This window comes from Echiichthys vipera, assembly GCF_963691815.1.
Source record: "Echiichthys vipera genome assembly, chromosome: 7".
Taxonomy (NCBI): domain Eukaryota; kingdom Metazoa; phylum Chordata; class Actinopteri; order Perciformes; family Trachinidae; genus Echiichthys; species Echiichthys vipera.
In genome coordinates, this window is record NC_139832.1 from 19,963,815 (window position 1) to 19,984,105 (window position 20,291).

The 20,291-nt window shown below is 39.7% G+C and overlaps 1 protein-coding gene across 1 annotated transcript; it reads left to right on the top strand.

The window, feature by feature from the left end:
* The first annotated feature begins 2,017 nt into the window (after positions 1-2,017).
* Positions 2,018-14,117, top strand: wfdc1 (WAP four-disulfide core domain 1). Its single transcript, XM_083916584.1, has 7 exons — positions 2,018-2,483; positions 11,891-12,086; positions 12,235-12,318; positions 12,779-12,919; positions 13,575-13,625; positions 13,724-13,783; positions 13,888-14,117. The coding sequence occupies exons 1-6, from the start codon at positions 2,391-2,393 to the stop codon at positions 13,780-13,782; spliced, it is 624 nt and encodes a 207-aa protein (XP_083772710.1). The 5' UTR covers positions 2,018-2,390; the 3' UTR covers position 13,783; positions 13,888-14,117.
* The last annotated feature ends 6,174 nt before the right edge of the window (positions 14,118-20,291 follow it).

A 20,291-nucleotide genomic window follows, 5' to 3' on the forward strand; every position in this document is an offset into this window, starting at 1 on the left:
CAGACTTAACCTCTGAAGTGTTCCCTACTCTCTCTCATTTCTGTCATATATATCTTTCAGAATTCACATTTTGCTATCATTCACAACCGTTCAAATGGAAGCTTCGTCCAGACTAAATGCCTTTTCTGGTTTAGCTGTAGTTGTAGTTGTATGTATCCTTTTTTGGAGTTACAGTATGTGTGTGTGTGTGTGTGTGTGTTTGTGTGTGTGTGTGTGTGTGTGTGTGTGTGTGTGTGTGTGTGTGTGTGTGTGTGTGTGTGTGTGTGTGTGTGTGTGTGTGTGTGTGAGAGAGAGTGTGTGCATGTGCATGTGCGTGTGCGTGTATGTGTGTATGTGTGTGTGTGTGTGTGTGTGTGTGTGTGTGTGCATGCATGCGTGTGCGTGCGTGTGCTTGTGCACGTGTGCATTCACTTAAAATTGTATCCGTATCGGCTGGAATGTGCGAGTGTTTCACCCCTTATCCTGTTCATGAATGCAATTGTTTTGTTTATTTAATATGCATGTATACATTCCAGATTTAGGAAGAAGGCGGGATATGGATGTATGTGAGTACATGTCTGGGAATATTATCACACTGTCTACTACTGGAAACTGTGCAGCTGCAGTTTTTCCCCATAAATTGTGGAGGAACTGCAGATAACTCAGGGTGTGGTACAGTTCTGCAAAATCATGTGAAAATAATACAACACAGAGCTGAGCTTGTTTTTATTCTAGTGATTTTCATTCCACTTCACCATGCCAAGCCCACGTTTTTGCCTCTGTAGTAAATCTTCCACATTTGTTCTCTTGTTTTAAAGCAAATCAGCTGTAAAATGTCAACTGGATATAAAGTTGGATACAAAGTTATCAGCGTACATAAGCTCAGCAGATTCGTCTGGTTTACACGTTAACAGTAGAAGTTAGCAAAATATGCAGTTGACAGCCAGAAAGGAAGCCAGGTATTGTCTATCTCTGTCACGATTACTGAGAATTTTGAGTGGTAAATAGTTTTCCATTATCATATTAACTATACTTCCTGACTAAACTAGACGCTTGGCAGACTTTGTATAAGTAACTAACATTTCCAAAATATCTTAAATGCACTTCTGCACCATGATCATGATGCTACCAAATCTTCAGTAAGGAAAAGGGCCATCTCTTGGTCTGTCTCACTTATTCATTCATGCAGCCTCTTTCACTATCTCTATCTCTCCCCCTTTCTGTTCTCTCGGTTTTCTCTCACTCTAACTCTTTACTCTGTCTTTTGTGTAAATGAAGCTGGGGCCTCCCAGGGACATGAGCCCTGCTCCTGTAAAACTAATAATGACTGAGATTTGTGCAGGCTTAGCATTCTTTCTCCCTTTCAGTGCACGACACTGAGAATGGAGTGAGGGGAGGGGACGGGAATGGGGGAAAGGTCTAGTGGTAGGGTGGGGGGTGAGATCGGGGGAGATGTCCTACTTTGAGAGGGTGCAACTTCGGAAGTTGGTGAAAAAAAGAAGACAGAGAGGCCCCTTTCCCTAAAACACACCCCACGCTTCCATCTTTTTTTTTTGGACACATGATTGTCCAGACATATTCACATTCAGGTGTGTTCAAGTATTCCCTCCCGCACTGTCATAAAAATCATGCATATCCTGTCCCTAAGAAAAATCAGGAATGTAAACACGGATGTTGGGCGGTTAACAGTTACAATTCATGCTTATACTCTAAGCTAGCAGTCAACAAGTATTTTCAAACCCAACACTTAGCAGAGCCATTTATTTCCCCTCCTACAATACCGCATGCAAGCAAAACATGTGAAGCAAAACCACAGAATATAAAATATACCCCAACCGCACACTGACACAACTCTGTCAAACTCACATAAAGATCACCAGATGTGCAGCGAGATGCAACTAGGGGGCAAGTGGGAGGTCTCACACACACAACCCTATCTAATGCCCTCCCCTCCCTTCCTTCACCCCCCCCCCTCCCCTCCGCTCTCCTAGAGACATGTGCACACACTGTGCCAGCAGACAGTTCCAGCTCTCACCAACTGATGCAAAGACAGCTGCTGTTTCTCTCTTCCCCTGCTCCCCAAACTATTCCCCTTATTTTATTTCTTCCCTACACTGCCTCCATTCATCTCCTCTGTACTTTCCCCTTCTGTCCCTCTACTCTGTCATTCTGCCCTGCACTTTTCCTCAGGCGGATATAAAAGCAGGTCCCATTACAGCGAGAGGGCTTGTGTAATCTCTGGCTGCACATGAGCAACGGAGAGTTACTGCTTCAGCTGGAAAGGCACCACGAACGCATAAAGGAAAAACTTTGGAATAAGGAGAGGAAGAAGGAATACCTCTGAGACAGGAAGTGAGGAGAAGGGAGGGAGACGCAGAAAGAGTTTGGAGTTGGGGTGCAGGACACAGACCATGCCGGGCTCTGTGGTGCTGCTGCTGTCCCTGTTGGTCCTGTCCACAGGAAGTGATGCCAGAAGAATCAGGAAAAGAGGACTCAACCAGAAGGTCGGGCCGCTATCCTCAGCTTTGACTTTTGTATATGTGCATGTATAAGTGTGGGGATTTCTCCTCTATCTCTGTCTTTTGGCTTGTTTTTTAGAATATCCTGCAAAGTGGAAGTAGGTGAAAGCTCAAAGCATTACAGTACAATACCGACTCTGTTGCAGAGGGCTGGTTTCACACAGTGAGAGTAGTTTTGTGGCTGAGGTGAGAGGTAGCCAAGTTGACCTGATATGAGATCTTTAGCCCAGTAGTGAACCGAGCAATGGTGTAAATTAGCTAAGTACATTTAAGCAAGTTCTATAGGCTTTTTAAAGAAATAGTTCAATGTTTAAGGAAATATGCTCATTTGTTGCAGAGTTAGATGAGAAGATCAGTACCACTCTCATGGTTGTCAGGTAAATATGAATGTACAGTCAAGAGCTGATTAGATAAACTATAGTTGGTTTACATGTTAAGATTTTACAAACAAAATATGTAATCATCTTTTAAAGAATAATGCATTGTTATAGAGCAGACCACTCAAAACAATGTAAAGTAGTCAACAGTAGCTTCATTTCAACCATCTACAGATGGAAGATAATCACACTGATCCCACATTAATGCATCCCTTAGATAATGCCGCACTTTGAAAAATATATTCCGCTAAATACTTTTGCTAGTTTTAATACATTTGACTGGTAATGCTGCTGTTCTTTTATGTTAGATTTTGAATGGATGACTTTTACTTGCAATAGATTATGACTACATTGGGAAATTGCTCTGAGAGGAGAATCTGAAAATGTCTTCCACCAATGGAAAAATAAGAGCAGAAATGCTTTGATTTTTGTAGCATGTAAAATCTACATGGACAGGAGGGTTTTTCTGTTTCGATGAGGAGCAGGTTAAAATAAGCCGCTGATTTTCAAGTTTCCATGTGTATAATTGAAGGGCACACAGGATGTACAACTTTTGTCTATGTGCGTGTGTGTGTGTGTGTGTGTGTGTGTGTGTGTGTGTGTGTGTGTGTGTGTGTGTGTGTGTGTGTGTGTGTGTGTGTGTGTGTGTGTCTGTGTGTGTGTGTGTGTGTGTGTGTGTGTGTCTGTGTGTGTGTGTGTGTGCGTGTGTGTGTGTAGTGGATTATTAGGGCAGGAACTGAACTTCCAGACCGGGCCCCTGCTTGTTAACCCAGCTCAGTATAGCTGATTGATCATCTCTAACAAGGGCTCATTGTAGCGTGCTGCCTTCTCTTTCTTTTGCCCTTTCGTGTTTCAATAATCTCACTTTCAACCTGGTTTATGCCCTCATAGGGCTTTTCCTCTTTTTCTCATTATCTGCCCATTTCTCTCTTCCCTTATCATATGAATCAGTTACCCTTTCGCCCTGTCTCTGCCCTGCTTTCGCCCACGTGTCTCTCCCAGCACACCACCCCCGTTTTCCCTCTTTCAAATCTCTTTCTCTCTGCTCCTCCAGCACCATCTTGCTGGACTCTGCTTCAAAGCTGCTGTAATTGGAACATGCTGAGACGGCTGTGCAGATGGAGACGAACTCCATTTGCACCTCTGAACCTTTTCATCTTTCAATCTTTCATTTTTTTAACCACCTCCCCCACATGCAGAGACACACACACACACACACACACACACACACACACACACACACACACACACACTCAGCCTCATTCACACTGGGGCTGTGCAGAAAGACAAATTATAGTCCCTGAGTATTTCACGTAGGCACTGCGCTTTGGTGTCTTGAAAAGAAAATTGGTAAAATAATATAATAAACCCAAGGCCACCAGCATGCTTAGTACCTGTTTCTCATTTAAAAACACTTAATTTCTCCACATTTATTCATCAGAATAAACACTTTTATCACATGAATATCTTATTTTATGTATTATTTTTAAATAAAACATGTAAACCCACTCCTCAGTGTAGAGTCGAAATGGATTACAAAAATGTAATAAGCCAATGATAACATGAATTATGAAATTTACATTTTGCAGTACTCAATTATGTTTTATTTGCCTCTATATTGTGTCTTATTGTCTTTGCAGGCGTAGCCTTAACTTCCTTTATCTGACTTATATGTAAAGCTATTACCAGAAAGGTGTCTGTTTGAACTCTGGGTGAGAAAGTCTTGGAGATCAGAGTCATGTCCATCCTCTCTGATGTGGACCTTATAATATATGGCATGTAACAAAGCCGTAGAGGTAAGAAATATGCGTCAGAGGGTAACTTACAGTCAAAAGAAATGTGTTTGGTGGGTGGAATGATGTGGGCAGCATAAGTCTCAAACACACACAGACACACACACACACACACACACACACACACACACACACACACACACACACACACGCACGCACATACAGACAAGATTATTTAGTCTCAAACAGCCATAACACAGTCTGGCTCAGACACCTGCCTGGGCATGTCAGTGAGCCCCGAAGAGACTTTGAGGCTACCACCATAAATCTTTACAGTTTCATTTATTTGATGTGATGTAGACCATTCTGACAGCACCTGGTGTTAGGGGCCCTGCAGATGCTTCCTTTTCTTGGGCTGGCCGAATGTTTGACTTGGCTTGGGGCCGCTACGTAAAACAGAACAGATCCACTGCTTGTTCACTCATTGAAATTTTTAGCTTGTGATAGTTTTAAAGACAAGGTTTACAAAACATAACCTAATGGCCAATAATGCTATCAAATAGAATTTAAGCAAGGGGTTCATGTCTTATATTGAATTGAAGGGGATACAAATTGACATTTTGATTCCAATAGTTGAGAATCAGTGTGTATTAAATATAACTGACTGACACACAGCACGTCTTTATTGTCCTCTATCAAAAACATATGTGGTCAAGTTTACTCTTTTCAGTTTGTTTGTGATGTTTTGTCTTGTCAACAGAGGTAGAATTTGTCACTGTCATCCCCGTATCGAATTATTGAATGCAAGGTATGTATTTTAGTTTACCAGCAAATAGTTTGTGGCCTTTAAGGCTGAGAGTTGACAAGTCCTGGGAATGCATGACAAATGCAGTAATCTACAGCCTTGGCAATCATCACTGTTTAAAGGCCACGCCAGCATTTAAAATGGCAAAATTCCATTGCAATGAGATAACATGTCTGATATTAGAGTCAAATTTCTTGCAGAGGCTTAGTAAATGAAAAGGTAGGAAGGTATTGTAGCTTATTAGCTATGTTGTACCATTTACTTGTATTTGACCTCCTGTGTCAGATTATAAACTGTTCCACAACACAGATATTATATTGTTATAAGATGATAATTGTTGGTACAAATCTTTGAAAAACAGTGTGATGCTCTTGTACCTTTAGCAACTGAGCTTAGCTAGCAAATTTGTTAGTTGGAGAGCATTACCTTCCCTCTTAAATAACTTTTTATCGCGTAAGCAGGACAGTTTAGAGAGAAGCTGCACTAGCTATTTTCGACTGAGCATTATCCCAGTTGGCTAGCAAATTGGATAGCAGCTAGTCCTTAAAGCTGCGTGTACAAAACAAAAGATTTGCAACAATAAAATTCACAACAGATTAAATGACAGATAGATTTGGCTGCACGATTATGGCCAAAATGATAATCGTGATCGCGATTATTTATTACAATTATGCATTGATTTTAGGGACAAAATATTTGATTGCACTTTCACATTTAATCAAACTGAGCAGTTCTTTCACATACATACTGTGCTATATTCCTGATAATGTTTCAAAATAACACTGGTCCTTATTCACAGTGCATCTCCTAGAAGCAAATTATAAATAAAAATGTACCCAACAGGGACTAGCTCTTCGCCGTCTGCTCCAGACAGTTTATTTTAGTTTTACCCATCTGCCCTCTGTTGTATACCATCTTCTACTCTGTACTACATCTGCAATATTCTGCAGGGTACACACGCACCAGCATGACCGCTCCCCAAAATTGAAGCCAAAACATGTGTCTGCATTTTGTGTTAAGATGGGAGTTATTCTAAGCAACCAGCCATCCATCTTACCTGTAGTTTTGTGAACCGGTGTGCTCTAAGCAGGACTAATCCCAGTCAGATGATGTGAGCTTGCTGGTCATAAACACATGGACTGGACTTACTGTACACTGCAGCACATCACCGCTCAGTTTGCTACAACAGACATAAACAAACACACGCCCAGCTGGGGCCTTCTGATGTTCCAGAAATTCCTTTTATTTTGCAACAGAGAGATATATCATCACCATCACAACAGAGTAAAAATTGATAGAAAATCTGCGTCTGAGTATCTGAGACCACAAATGTGATTGTATCCATAACTCTGCATACAGTACACCTGCACTGCAAAAGGAGAAAAGAGGAGTAATACAGTAGATGAGTTTAGGGGGACCTCTATCATGGCCTTCCTTGCTACCTAAGGCGATGACTGACAGGTAGCAGATGCTATTTCTGACTGTTTTCCAAACACTAATTAGCTGCATTTACAGTTGGTTCACCTCCCTCCTGTCGTGTAAACCATGCCTCAAATGGGTTCAGTCTGTTCTGCATGTCAAGGTTAGACATCATCACCACTCTGCCAGTATGTTCACAGTTCAAGGACTGCTTTTTCCAGCTGCGCTTCTACCTGTTTGTCTGTCAGCATGTCTTCTCATCCCTCACTAAAACTCTCATCTCCGCCTGATTTACAGACTGTCTGTTTGTCTCACAGTTTGACATGATGTGTCTCTATCTATCTGCAAGTCTATCTATCCTTAGGTCAAACTGCCTTGCTGGTATAGAGACAGGAAATGAGTCCTGACAACCCAAAAGCTAAGCAGATGTGTGCTGTGAGCTACTTAATTTGGTAGACATACGAAATCTTGCACGTTTGACACTTGTATGAAAGAGCACAGCTTTTCCTTGTTTATGCATGTGTGCATAACCTTGACCCTGTAGTACTATATGTTCATGTGTCTGAGACTCTGTTGGTGTGTGGGTGTGTGTCTGTGTCTGCATAATTGCGCAAAGGAAGCAGAAAATCTCAGTATCAGTCTGAGATCTCTGCGTGGAACCATGAAAGGCCTGATCTCAGTACACTTATTGAGCTACACAGGGTCTCCAGTGGCTTCTCTCCACAAACTCCCTATAAACCACTGAGAGATCAGTTGCTACAGCCACCATCATGCCACTGCCTTTCAACACCAGAGAGATCAAGGAGAAGGAAAAAACTGAGAGGAAGAGAGAAGAGTGAGAGTTTCAGACAGACAAAGACAGACAAACACACACGGACACACAGACAGAGGAAAAACATGCCCACAGATGAACATCCAACAAGGTCCTACTGGCTCTACAGGAGAGTAGCACAGCAGACAGGACTGTAAATAAACATTGTGGAACATCAGTGAGATGTTTGCAGGATTGTGTGAAAGAGTTCCGGATGTACATCATAGCGGCCCCTCTGCCATACAAAGACATGAAGGCTGGGGAGAAGACACAACAGGAGCCCTGAGGGCAGCAGTTACTGTGAGAGCTGAATGACAGAAATGTAGGTAATATTACAGTAAAAAATAAAAAGTGTGTTAGAAGTAGCATCTTCTCTGTTGACAAATCTATGGCTCAGTGGTCAATACAGTACACGCATTAAAGAATGAATGGCTTCTGCAGTGTACAGTATTCATGTGTACAAGCAAACTAACACTTTACACACACAGTCACATAAACAGGAAGGGCACACTTGACCTTTTTTAGGAGACATTTGCTGGAGACTTTACGAGCAGATCGGATATAAGACAAGGGGAGTAAGAGAAGTTGTCATTATGTCATTATCCAATCACAGCAGACTTTGTAGTTCTCATTCATAGATCTATCTGTACCAGGAGACAAGCACTATTGCTCCAGTACCACAGTTGTGAATAAGGAGCCTGGAAGACCCGCAGTCTACAGTGTGTGGGAGCATGTACAAGCAGAAGTAACTGTAAAAATGGCATTCAAGCGGTGTTTGAACGTTTTGGAGACTGGTGTCAATATGATATCTGCATTTTGGTACCAATAACAAAACATATATATTTTTCAATTACTCTCCCTCAAGTTATGAAAATATTATATTTCACAAAAAGTTTCTCAAATTTAAGTTTTGTCTTAAAAGGAACCACACTTTTACATGTCGATGTCTGTTAGAGGTCTTGAGAATATGTGGGGGGAAAGCGATGTCCAAAGTCAGCTTTGGTTGGGTCTGAAAACTATGTACTATGAAAATGAAATAATCTGGGGCTGTGGAGTTACAAAGAAGTAAGCTTTACAGACTTCTGTTGCCCACTCTTCATCTCTGCTTGGGGCTACGTTAGCCACTACAAGCATAACACACCTGCACTTCTGACTAAACTGTCTGTGGTCAAGTTGCATTGTGGGTAATGTAGGGAGCAGGTTTTGACAAGAAAGAAGAATGAGTGGAATAAAAACTCAATATATCTGGGTCTTTTCTGTAGTAGTCTGACATTGCCATCTCCATGGCATTGTGTCAGCACTGAAGATGCTCTGCCTGCACGAGTTAACATTCTGGGATGGGGGGGAAAACACTTTGGCTTGTTTGTATTTTTCAATCACAATTGCCTTTTTTTTCTTGTGAGGGAAAAACACGTTTTTCTAAGAAGTGTGGCATGAATTGCATTCCAAGGAAGGCCGCTTTATTCACATATACATTTCATAGGATAAATTCAAAGTAGAAAATTCACGGACAAACGAGGGAAATGGTGTCCACTATCATTGAAATTACTGTAAGTCTGGCAATGAGTAATTTAGTGCTGCTGTATGTAGTCCCCACATCTAAAATTAAAGTATTTTGTTGGGATTTCTAAGTTTGATCTTACCCTATAATTATCCTGGATAAATCTAGTAAAAAGAAGACCCGTAATTTCCATCACTGTGTCATCTGCAATTTTTTTTTTAAATAGCCCACCATTAGCTTAAGAATGTTATAAAAGTGCAATGTTAAATTGGCAAATTATCAGTGGCTTTTTTACTGGATTTAAACGGAAGCAGATCACTGCTCAGTACCATAGATACTGTACACAAGCCAATAAAGACATTCATGTCCACATTATTTCCATACCAACCTTTTAACCTGAGCCTCTGACGTTGTAGTCATTCCTTTTATTTGGCAGTAGCAAGGTTGAAATTTATAGGAAATCCAGTCTGAGTATGTGAAACAACAGTTATGCTTGTTTGTTTCCTTCAGACAAAATGCAGATATAGTTTTGTAAAGTTGGAAAATTTGCTTGTAGTTGCTACATTGTTTCATCAACCAGACAGCAGCATTATGCATTAACTACCCATGAATATTGAAATGTGATACCCAGCCCTACAAATGATGGACAGTCAAAACTTGAACTACTTACAATGATATGCAGGAGCTCAAAGTAACATTTACAAACTCTGAGTGTAGTCACGCATTGTTCCCTGAATGGTGTGAATCCCCCATCCCACCTCTCAAAAAACCATCCATCCACTAAGCTCTCAGCTGCCAGAACGAATTAATGTGTGTTTAAAGTGAGCACACATACAGTGTGTGATACCGCTGTCAGTGCCAAACATTTGCTTTCGTTTTTCCAGTTGGTTTGTAAGAGCGTTCAGTAAGCCTGCCAAATAAACAGCACAGTTTTAATGACCGCGTGCAACCCACAGGCTGATTATCTAATTACTAATCTAGAGTAGAGAAAAACACCAATCTCTCTCTCTCTTTGTCTGTCTGTCTGTCTGCCTCTCTCTCTCTCTCTCTCTCTCTCTCTCTCTCTCTCTCTCTCTCTCTCTCTCTCTCTCTCTCTCTCTCTCTCTCTCTCTCTCTCTCTCTCTCTCTTTCTCTCTCTGTGGCACACCCTCCTAAATGAATGGCTGCCTGAGACTAGAAAGTCAGAGAAATTCTTGTGTTCTCAAAACAAACAGCTCTACAGAAAGGTAACCACATTGGCCTCTAATAAAAATATCCTATGTTCTTCAGTGGTGGCTATAAACGTAATGTTAGACCAGTCAGTAAACAGCACAGTGTTGTTCATTGCTATGCGCAGCAGTACAATGAAAGGAGTGGACTGAACTGGAAACTTGATCACATTGTAGCTTGTCATACAAAAGCAAATAGAGTGTGTGAGAAAGTATGAGAATTAATGTTTAGTTAAGGTCAGCTATGTGTGTGTGGGATGGTATTGTAATATTCCTCATGTGTACATTCCAAAGAACAAAGAATATTTGCTTAAACTGTGTCACAAAACTTGTGATATTTGATACCAGTAGCGTGAAAGCATTCAAATGCACACATTTCTGTCCTGGACATGTCCAAACCCAAACCAATAAGCAGAAATCAATAAAGAGCTGCAGCTTGGTAAACACTATTAAACCACCAAGACCATGGCTGTGATACAGATCTCGTTATATTAGCCTCTGCAAAGTATGCCAGAGCATTGTATTTACATTGCTGTTTGTGTACACATGCAAGTCTACACTTTATGTTGCCAAAGTGTGGGAAGTGTGATTTTGTTTGGCCCAGGGTCCTGTGGCCTACTTACACCTAGGGAAGTGTTTGTTCCCATAGTGAATCAACTTCCCAATCCAGGTCAAGACGTTAGCATGCAGGCATGCATACTTAAGCTTGTAACTCTGCTGTGCTGAAAAGTAAATACTCAGAGCTATTGCTGCCCTCTGGTGTTTAATAAGAGCAATTCTACACATAAACTGTGAAGATCCAGTGATGAGTCTTTTTTCATTTTAGAACCAAATGGCAAGTTTAATACCTTATCAAGTGGCAGCCACAAAAATCATTCATGACATTTAACACAACAAACATTTAATATTGTTGCCTTCCAAAATGACTATGATGACATCACCTGAGCCGTTTTCTTATATGAACTCCAGACAATTTTCAACAAATCACGCATGGACATTGCTCCCTCTTTCACGCATGTAGCAAGCAACTGAGCAAGCAACTGGTGATTGTCCCTATCCGATGCGTTTTCACTTACTAGAAACACTCCTTTTGGTTTGGGCGAGGGGTAGTGCCCGAGTTGACCGGGCAGGAGGCAGGACATGATGTGGTCATGTAGTCAGTTCATAACTTGGTCATAAACCACAATGACTCTTGTCATTCTTTGAATTTGTCTAAAAGTTCAGCATCAGCCCTTACCAAGAGAAGTTGTAGTATCGTGTATAAAATGTTGTTGCTGTCTTTGTGTAAATCCCCCTTCTTCTTCACCCATAGATGTCTGTATTATGTCCGTTCCAACTGAATTCCTCCGGGTGATGTCTAAATAATTTCATTTTTCAGTGCATGTGTGAAAGGGGCTCTGGTCAGGAAAAATAATTAGATTTTTGTCCATTCTGGTGGTAAAATAATGTTTAAAAATTTTAGTTATCCAGTACATGTACCAGAATAATTCTCATATTCCCAGAATTATTGGACATTTGCCTCTTTTTCTGTCCCTTAGGACTATGAATACCCCAACCACCCCCAGTCCACACAGCACCAGAAGAATGACCGTTGTCCACCACCACCCCAGATGCTGCCAGAGAGAGCATGTGAAGTGCCGGGCTGCCGCTCAGACTCAGAGTGTGAGCGCCATAAGCGCTGCTGCTACAATGGATGCATCTACGCCTGCCTTGAGTCTGTCCAGCCTCCACCAGGTCAGCAGAACCAATAGAAGGTTACACATATAATATTGTTTGGGTCTTAAACTACTTGCAAATTAGTCTATTTTTTTGTGTCTCTTTTTAAAATATTGTTAATTAGTATGTTGATATCTGTGGTTCTGTGTGTGTGTGTTCTGAACAGTGTTGGACTGGCTGGTGCAGCCCAAACCTCGGTGGTTGGGGGGCAATGGCTGGCTATTAGACGGCCCTGAGGAGGTTCTGCAGGGTGAGTGCACACACTGGACAACTCACAGAGATCACACAAAATAGTAGTCCCAGACAGTTAGCGTCCATGACTTAAAAAACTCTCACCTAACTGAAATCCTCAATGATCACACAAATTATTCAAATGCTATTGCGTTCCAGCCTTTTCCAGTACAAAGTATTTTACAAAAGTTTAATTTTGGTTTGATTTCACCGTAACTCTAACCTCTTGTCGTGTGTGTATTGGTGATATGCATTTTTGGGTAATGGGTTTGTGTTGTTTTAACTCTTGCAGTAGTTAAAGTATTAGATGTTTTCAGTATCGTCATTCTGCTATTCCACATAAAATATAAAATGTTTATGCAAGTTTTCTGAAGTGTGCAGGATTGAAATGCTGTCAGGGTGAGGAAGGAACACACATCCACAAAATTACCCTGGAGTATTTCTATTTTTTCTGATGCATTATATTTTCTGTCCACTAGCTGAAGCCTGCAGCACAACTGAGGATGGAGATGAGCCTCTTCACTGTCCTACAGGCTACGAGTGCCACATAATCAACCCAGGAAACCCTTCCGTTGGCATACCTAACCGGGGACAGTGCATCAAGCAACGTGGCAACTCTGGTATGGCTATGATATGACTTTGAATCGAGGACTTTGACACACTCCTCTCATCTCCTCTGATAATGTAACTTCTCTCTAAAGGTGCGTTCACACTCGATGCAATGGCAAGAAGAATCACAATAAATGTTAGTGACGCATCACTTGATCATATATGAATAACCCTAACAAAATGCTGAATTAAATCAGCAAAGGCAGAGCCTTAGCGACCAGGGAACATAGGACCCGGAGAACATAGGACCCGGGTAACATAGGACCTGGGTAACATAGGACCCGGAGAACATAGGACCCGGGTAACATAGGACCTGGGTAACATAGGACCTGGGTAACATAGGACCCGGGTAACATAGGACCCGGGGAACAAAGGACCCGGGGAACAAAGGACCTGGGGAACAAAGGAATGACCCCAATTAATTAAGTAATTGTAGATGAGGGGAGGAACAGATACATACAGATATATACAAGTAGAAATATTTAAATGAAAATAATTATCATATGTGTATTTATAACAATACAGAAATATCCATATCCATATACGGTATACCTGTATACAGACCAATAACCACATAAACATTATAATTAATTAAAAAACAGAAATGTGAAAATCAGTCAGATGTCAGCTTTTAATTTCTTTCTATTTTGGCCATTTTACTGACAGATGGACGTGGTCTGAGGCACAAATACTTCAAGGACTACAAAGATTACTTAGGTAAGTGAGGTAAAGTGGACTACGTGAAAACTGTCACAATTATTGAATCACAAATAACACCAATCTGCCTGACATGATGATTGCTCTTTCACTGACAGGTACCAGTTCAAACAATGCAGTGGGCTATGAAAAACATCCTCACAAGCACCTGGGATGAAGTACGTTTTTAGCCACTTCAAACTATCATTTCATATTGAAAACCAACAAACTTTGCACCTTTATCTCCCTTTAAACTTGTGATTTCTGTTGTATCTGCTCCCAGATCAACCTAACCTCTGCCTCAGCTACGACCATGACACAACCTCAGACATCAGCCAGTCCTGTTTGATCTGCTCTCATCACACCTGAACTAGGATCAGATCTGACCTTTTGACCACATCTACAGCTGCTACCTCCTCTTTGCAGCCTGTCTTCAGTTACAGAATCCTTTAGGAGACAAGTCTGACATACAGTAGCCTATACAGCCAAAGAAATAAATTATTTTTTTTTGTCTCTCTGTCTAATGTCTGTGAATGGATGGAGCAGAGGGTGTTGATGGTGAACCAGAGGAGAGGAAGGCAGGGTGTGTGCCAAAACTGTTCATCCAATGTCTCAAAAGGAAATAAGAATGCAATTTTTTTAATTTCTTTTCAGCCCTCTCCCTCTCTTCAAATCCTTCTTATTCTCAAAAACAAACTCTCTAACCTCAAGGCTGGTCAGCAGAGAAAATCAAGACCATGTGGTTGTGTTATTCATTCTGTCTTTTGTTCTCTGAAGGACGGTGCTCAAATTTCCTCATCTGAAATCTGGAACGTTTTATAGACAAATAAAAATAACTTCCAGCTGCATTGTCTCTCATCTTTGAATCAAATCCAAATGTGGTTTAATACTCTAAATAATAAGTCTAACTAAACTAATAAATGCCATATGAGTGTGTGAATTGTGTCAGAGTTAAAGGATTTGGAACAGCTGTAGATTAGTTCCAGCAACAGATGCTGACTGTGATTCGTTGATTTGTTATGAAAAACAAAATAAATAGAAATATGATATTTTACACTGAAACGAGTGATTTGGGGTGGACTACCCCTTCAAAATCAAACTCTGCGTATATTGTACATGTAATTCATTTCCTGAAATAAACATAATAAACAAGTAAAACAAATATATATCATTGACGAATGATGTTTTAAACATTTCATATTTTCCAATAATCATACATAGTCTTTCTATAAAACATCACCCTATCACACCCCCTGTTGCATGGCAGACATGAAAAAAGAGGGGCTTTTGAACAAAGCAAATAATGAACTAGTCAAAAGGTCTTCTGTGTTATTCTCAAACCAAACTAGTTTCAGTCAACTGTTCAAACTTCAAATGGTGCTCAGTTTCACTGCTGTCTATAATAACAGGAGAATAAGCTGATCACATAATAAGCTGAAGGTGTCAAACAAAAAGCTGTAACCATTCTCTATGTGCAGAGCTAAAGGGATGTCTAACTGTTACTCTATGACTGGTGCTGCAATGTTGCCTTGTTTATTCTAAATAAACAACGCTGTTGAAATCAGTTGTTTTGTAATATTTTTCTGTTTCTGCAAGTCATCTTAGGATTCAGGTTACAAATTACAAATATTGTGACAAATCATGATTCCATTGCAATGAATAGACCATTAACTTCTCTGTGTGTCCTGTGAAGTGTTTTGATAGTGCTGGTGATCATATATGGGTCTGTGTATGCTTTGACCAAATTTAGTTTGATATTTTTGTATTTTTTTTTTGTTTTTCCTTTTGAAAAAGGAAAAGGAAAAGCAGGTAACCCAGAAGTAAAATCAAATATTTGAAAAATAAAAGCAAAGAGGATAGTAGAGGTAAAATGAATGGATATATAGATACATACATACATAGATACATACTGTATATAGATAGATAGATAGAGAGATGGATAGATAGATAGATAGATAGATAGATAGATAGATAGATAGATAGATAGATAGATAGATAGATAAATAGATAGATATATAGATAGATAGATAGATAGATAGATAGATAGATAGATAGATAGATGGATAGATAGATAGATGATAGATAGATAGATAGATAGATAGATAGATAGATGGATAGATGGATAGATAGATAGATAGATAGATAGATAGATAGATAGATAGATAGATAGATAGATAGATAGATAGATAGATAGATAAATAGATAGATATATAGATAGATAGATAGATGGATAGATAGATAGATAGACAGATAGATAGATAGATGGATAGATAGATAGATAGATAGATAGATAGATAGATAGATATATAGATAGATAGATAGATAGATAGATAGATAGATAGATGATAGATAGATAGACAGATAGATAAATAGATAGATAGATAGATAGATAGATAGATAGATAGATAGATAGAGAGAGCGAGAGATAGATAGATAGATAGATAGATAGATAGATAGATAGATAGATAGATAGATAGATAGATAGATAGATAGATAGATCAGAAAAACAAATAGTGTTTGTGTATTGTGAGTTGTTAGCCTATTGTTAGCACTGATATTTAATCAGTAAGGCCAAGCTGATGTTTGCCCTCTATACCAGTAGATGGCATTATGAGAGTATTTAACTGTATGCCTGGTTTGTGTGTGCTCATAATTATGGAGGCTATGGATACATATGTATTTAATGATGTGTATTTGCTAGGCTATATGATGGTCCATCTTCTCTTATCCCTTTATATTTGACAATCCTTATATTATGCAAGTGAAGATAATCCATGCATTTTAACCCCCTACTTCCACTGCCCTGGCTAGGACTAAACCCATTTTGGAAATCGGCCTTCATTTTTTAACTACAAACCTGTAAAGTTTCCTGACTACATCTTGCATGGCTACAATGACATGTGCTGACAAAATCTGACTACAGACAGACAGACAGACAGACACTCACACACATATATGTAGGCTATAAACACCTGGCAAAATATTAAAAACTGTCTCTGTGGTAGATCGCATTACAGATGTCTCACATTTTGCTTTGATGATGCACACACACACACACACACTCACACACACTCACACACACACACATACACAAACACACACACACAAACACACGCACGCGCACACACACACACACACACACACAAACACACACAGTGTCGCTGCTGCAGCCGGTAAAAACATATAATATGGGTACAGTATTTATGATTTATTGTGTAAAGCATTTTTTGGGTATTTTGAGAAGCGCTCTATGAATAAAATGATTATTGTATGTTGTTGTGTATTATTGGTATTATTATTTATATTACTTGACTTTCACATGAATTTCTCCTTCCAGGATAGAGGTGCTTTTTATACACAATGTATAGTCTTAAATCATAAATGCAGAATCACATATTAAGCAAATCAGACATACACATTTTGGTCAGTCAGATAAATTATTTTTAGTCGAAGACAATAGGAGACAGATGGTTCACATAAGGTGCAGAATTAGCTAAGTGGCACTCTACACCTGGTGTTATGGAGCCAATCAGTTACAGAGAGGGGAGCAGGTGTTTGTCTGCCCTAATCAAGCTTTTTGCAAAGACAAAGTGATTATATTTGCCAAGCTAATTAAAGGTTCTTAAAATTATGTTCTTTCAGTTCTGGAGAGTTGCAGCTTTTCCATTTATATGGTATTTTTCTATATTCAAACATATATCTTATGAGTGCAAGTTATGTTCTTCAGAGGTCCAGACTGTGGACAGTTTGCAAGACTGAGCTGAGATTTGACAGATTATCAGAGATACATCACTGAAGAACTGTAGGTCTTTTTCACAGAAGACATGTCACAGTAGAAAAAAGAACAGGCAAATGAATGATAACTAATTCAGTTCAGTTTTTAGTATTATACGTAACACTGGCGCCTTTCTTACGGTGATAAGTCAAAATGTCTGTTGAGAAATAGGCCTTTAGATAATACAACAGTTTTAGGCAGTGAAGCCAATAATTGCTGTTCTTGGATTGTTTGAGTTCAGATTGTGAGGCCTGTAATTAACAACATGAAACATACAGCATAAAAACTTGCACTGTATTTCTCTCTCATTTGGAGGGGATCATTTTGGACATTAGTAGAGCTTTGTTTGGACTTCTTGGGGATAAGGCAGAGTTTTATTTCACAATAAGAGACAAATCCCTCATAAAAGATGCACAATGTATCCATTGCGAGTGCTTTATCTAATCTTCAGCTTTTTAGCTTCAAATCCCAGGCAGACTAAGAGAGCGAATCCATAACTTTGCCTATTTTTAATCAGTCTTTTTAATTGTAAATTCTCCCATTATACAATATGTATCATACTTTATCAAGCTAGATCAATTGACACAGAATAATGTGACAAAATCCTTATAATAATACCATTCCCTAATGTTCTAGCTCTTACATAATCTCCTGGTGCAGTAGGTTTTAAGAAATACATTTTTAAACAGAAAAAAATTAATTAATTAAGTTAATCTGCATTAACCTTCTTGTACTTATTAACTTTTAAAAGACGTATTGTATTGTTATAAGCATCACTGTGCACATTTGCAATCCTGGGGTTAAATTAAAATCTGTACAATCAGGAAATGATGTGTTAAAAATGTAATGCTAACCCTACAGTAGGCCTATGTGGAAAATGTATAGCCCAGTGGGTGTCTGTATCTCCCTTTGTCTCGCGCTCTCTCACGCTCCCCTCTCTGATACACGCGCCCGCACGTGAGCACCTGCCTCAAAGGTAGAATCAAATTGTCAGTGAGCACTTAAACAGCCATTGTGTTTTGGATTAGCCGGTGGTGGTAACGCTCCGCAGCACACAGACTGTCCTCTGTGTGTGTTAGCACCGGGTCGGAGACTATTGGACATGTCCCGCATGGCCGCTTCATCACTGCTGCCTTGTTGATTTATTTCATTATGAGCGCGCCGAACAAATCATCAGAGAAAAGGTTAGTGCAATATTCTCTTGTGTGTCTTTGGACAATACGTTGCCTTTCATGTTTCGTTACACAGTCTTTGAATCATTCTTTAGAGCTAGATATTAATTTCGCCTAGCCTTTCTAAATAATCACCCTAACTCATGCAGTCTCATATGTCTGCTAGTTAGATGTGTTTGTTTTTTCTTGTCAGGTACCTACCATTCACAAAAGTTGTTTATCTTCTAACTGATAGCTTAGGCTGTTTGAGACTATCTACTGTACACTCTAGTTTATAGCACCAGAAACTTTCTGAGTGACTTGACACCTCCATAAATCAGGCAGAGCTCAATGTGTTTAATATAAGACAAACCAAACGTGTGCCCAGAAGGTGTCAGTGTAGTTTATGCAAAGGCTGCTCCAATGTAAAAGGCTCTTCATCTTACAGTTGTGACTGTCCATAAGAAAAAGCATTTTACAAATTCATGTCATTTAAACACTGGACAACATAAGCTGCTTTGTTTATTTTTTAGAACCATGAGTATCATTGAATAATAACCATGCATATGCAATAGGACGTTTATGTGCTGTTATATTAAACTCAGAACTTTCCTCTGGACAGAATTGGCTCCAAAAATAAGCTGGAAAGGCTATTGAAGGAAAGAAAAGGCACCTTTCCACTGCTGATCAAGGTAAAGCTATTAATAAATGTATTAAGTATCTCTGTGTGTGTGTGTGTGTGTGTGTGTGTGTGTGTGTGTGTGTGTGTGTGTGTGTGTGTGTGTGTGTGTGTGTGTGTGTGTGTGCTGTTGTTTTTTTATTGCCAGCCTGACCGATTCAGTACATTAAATTATAGTGGTGGCCATGGGTTTTTTGTGTGCCTCCAAGCAACCCTACACCCTGTGTCGATCTGCCGGCCATTAAATAAATGTTATTTAGGTGATTGTGTGCACTCAGCAGAAGTGATTTATCAGGGAACATACTCTTCCTAGTGATGTTCTTGGCCTGCATCACTGAACCATCTGAGAGAGGTGCCCTGTTCCTATTTGCAAATGTTTGGAGAGCAAAATTACACAACCCTGAGCTATTATAAGGTCACAAACTGTATCTGAGCTCTTGACACTACAAGAGCTCCTCTTCCTGGAGAGTTCCACAACTTTCATCTCTGCCCTACAAGGACACGTTTATGCAGCAGTGGACTTATTCAACCCCTTCTTTTAGGGGATTAGAGTGTCCCAAAGCCCCTCTGACCTCCCTCACTGAGCTCCTATAGGAAACTTTTGTACTTACTATTGATTAAACTTTGAAGAGAGACCTCTATGCCATGAGGGCGGACAAGCAAGTAGTTCTAGGACACCGCCCCTCCTCTACATCAAAATTCATTTATTTTTAATTAATTGTATTTATTAATTATTTCTCGTCCTATGCGGTCAATGAGTAGCATGTAATGCACTTTCTCTAAAAAAGAATTAACTAACTGCATTGACATTATTTATCTTATCTCTCATCTCTGCCGAGCTGAGCGTGACACTTTTGAGGCGAGGAAAGCTTGTCCCTTGTTGAAAGCTTGTTGAAAGCTTGAATTTACAGGGCTTGGATGAGATTTTGGGATGATATGAGGAGCGCCCATCACTTCCACATACGCAGTCATTAATAGGTTGCACATGCACATAGCTCAATCTATGGGATGAATACATGGGACCTTGGGGCGGTAATCTCTCCCCAAATCATCAATCAATCAAACTTGTTTTCAAACAACTT

Coding starts and splice junctions, on each gene's coding strand:
- wfdc1 (XM_083916584.1), top strand. CDS start 2,391: ATGCCGGGCTCTGTGGTGCTGCTGCTGTCCCTGTTGGTCCTGTCCACA. Junction 12,319..12,778: donor CCCTGAGGAGGTTCTGCAGG/GTGAGTGCACAC, acceptor TCTGTCCACTAG/CTGAAGCCTGCAGCACAACT. Junction 12,920..13,574: donor CAAGCAACGTGGCAACTCTG/GTATGGCTATGA, acceptor TTTTACTGACAG/ATGGACGTGGTCTGAGGCAC.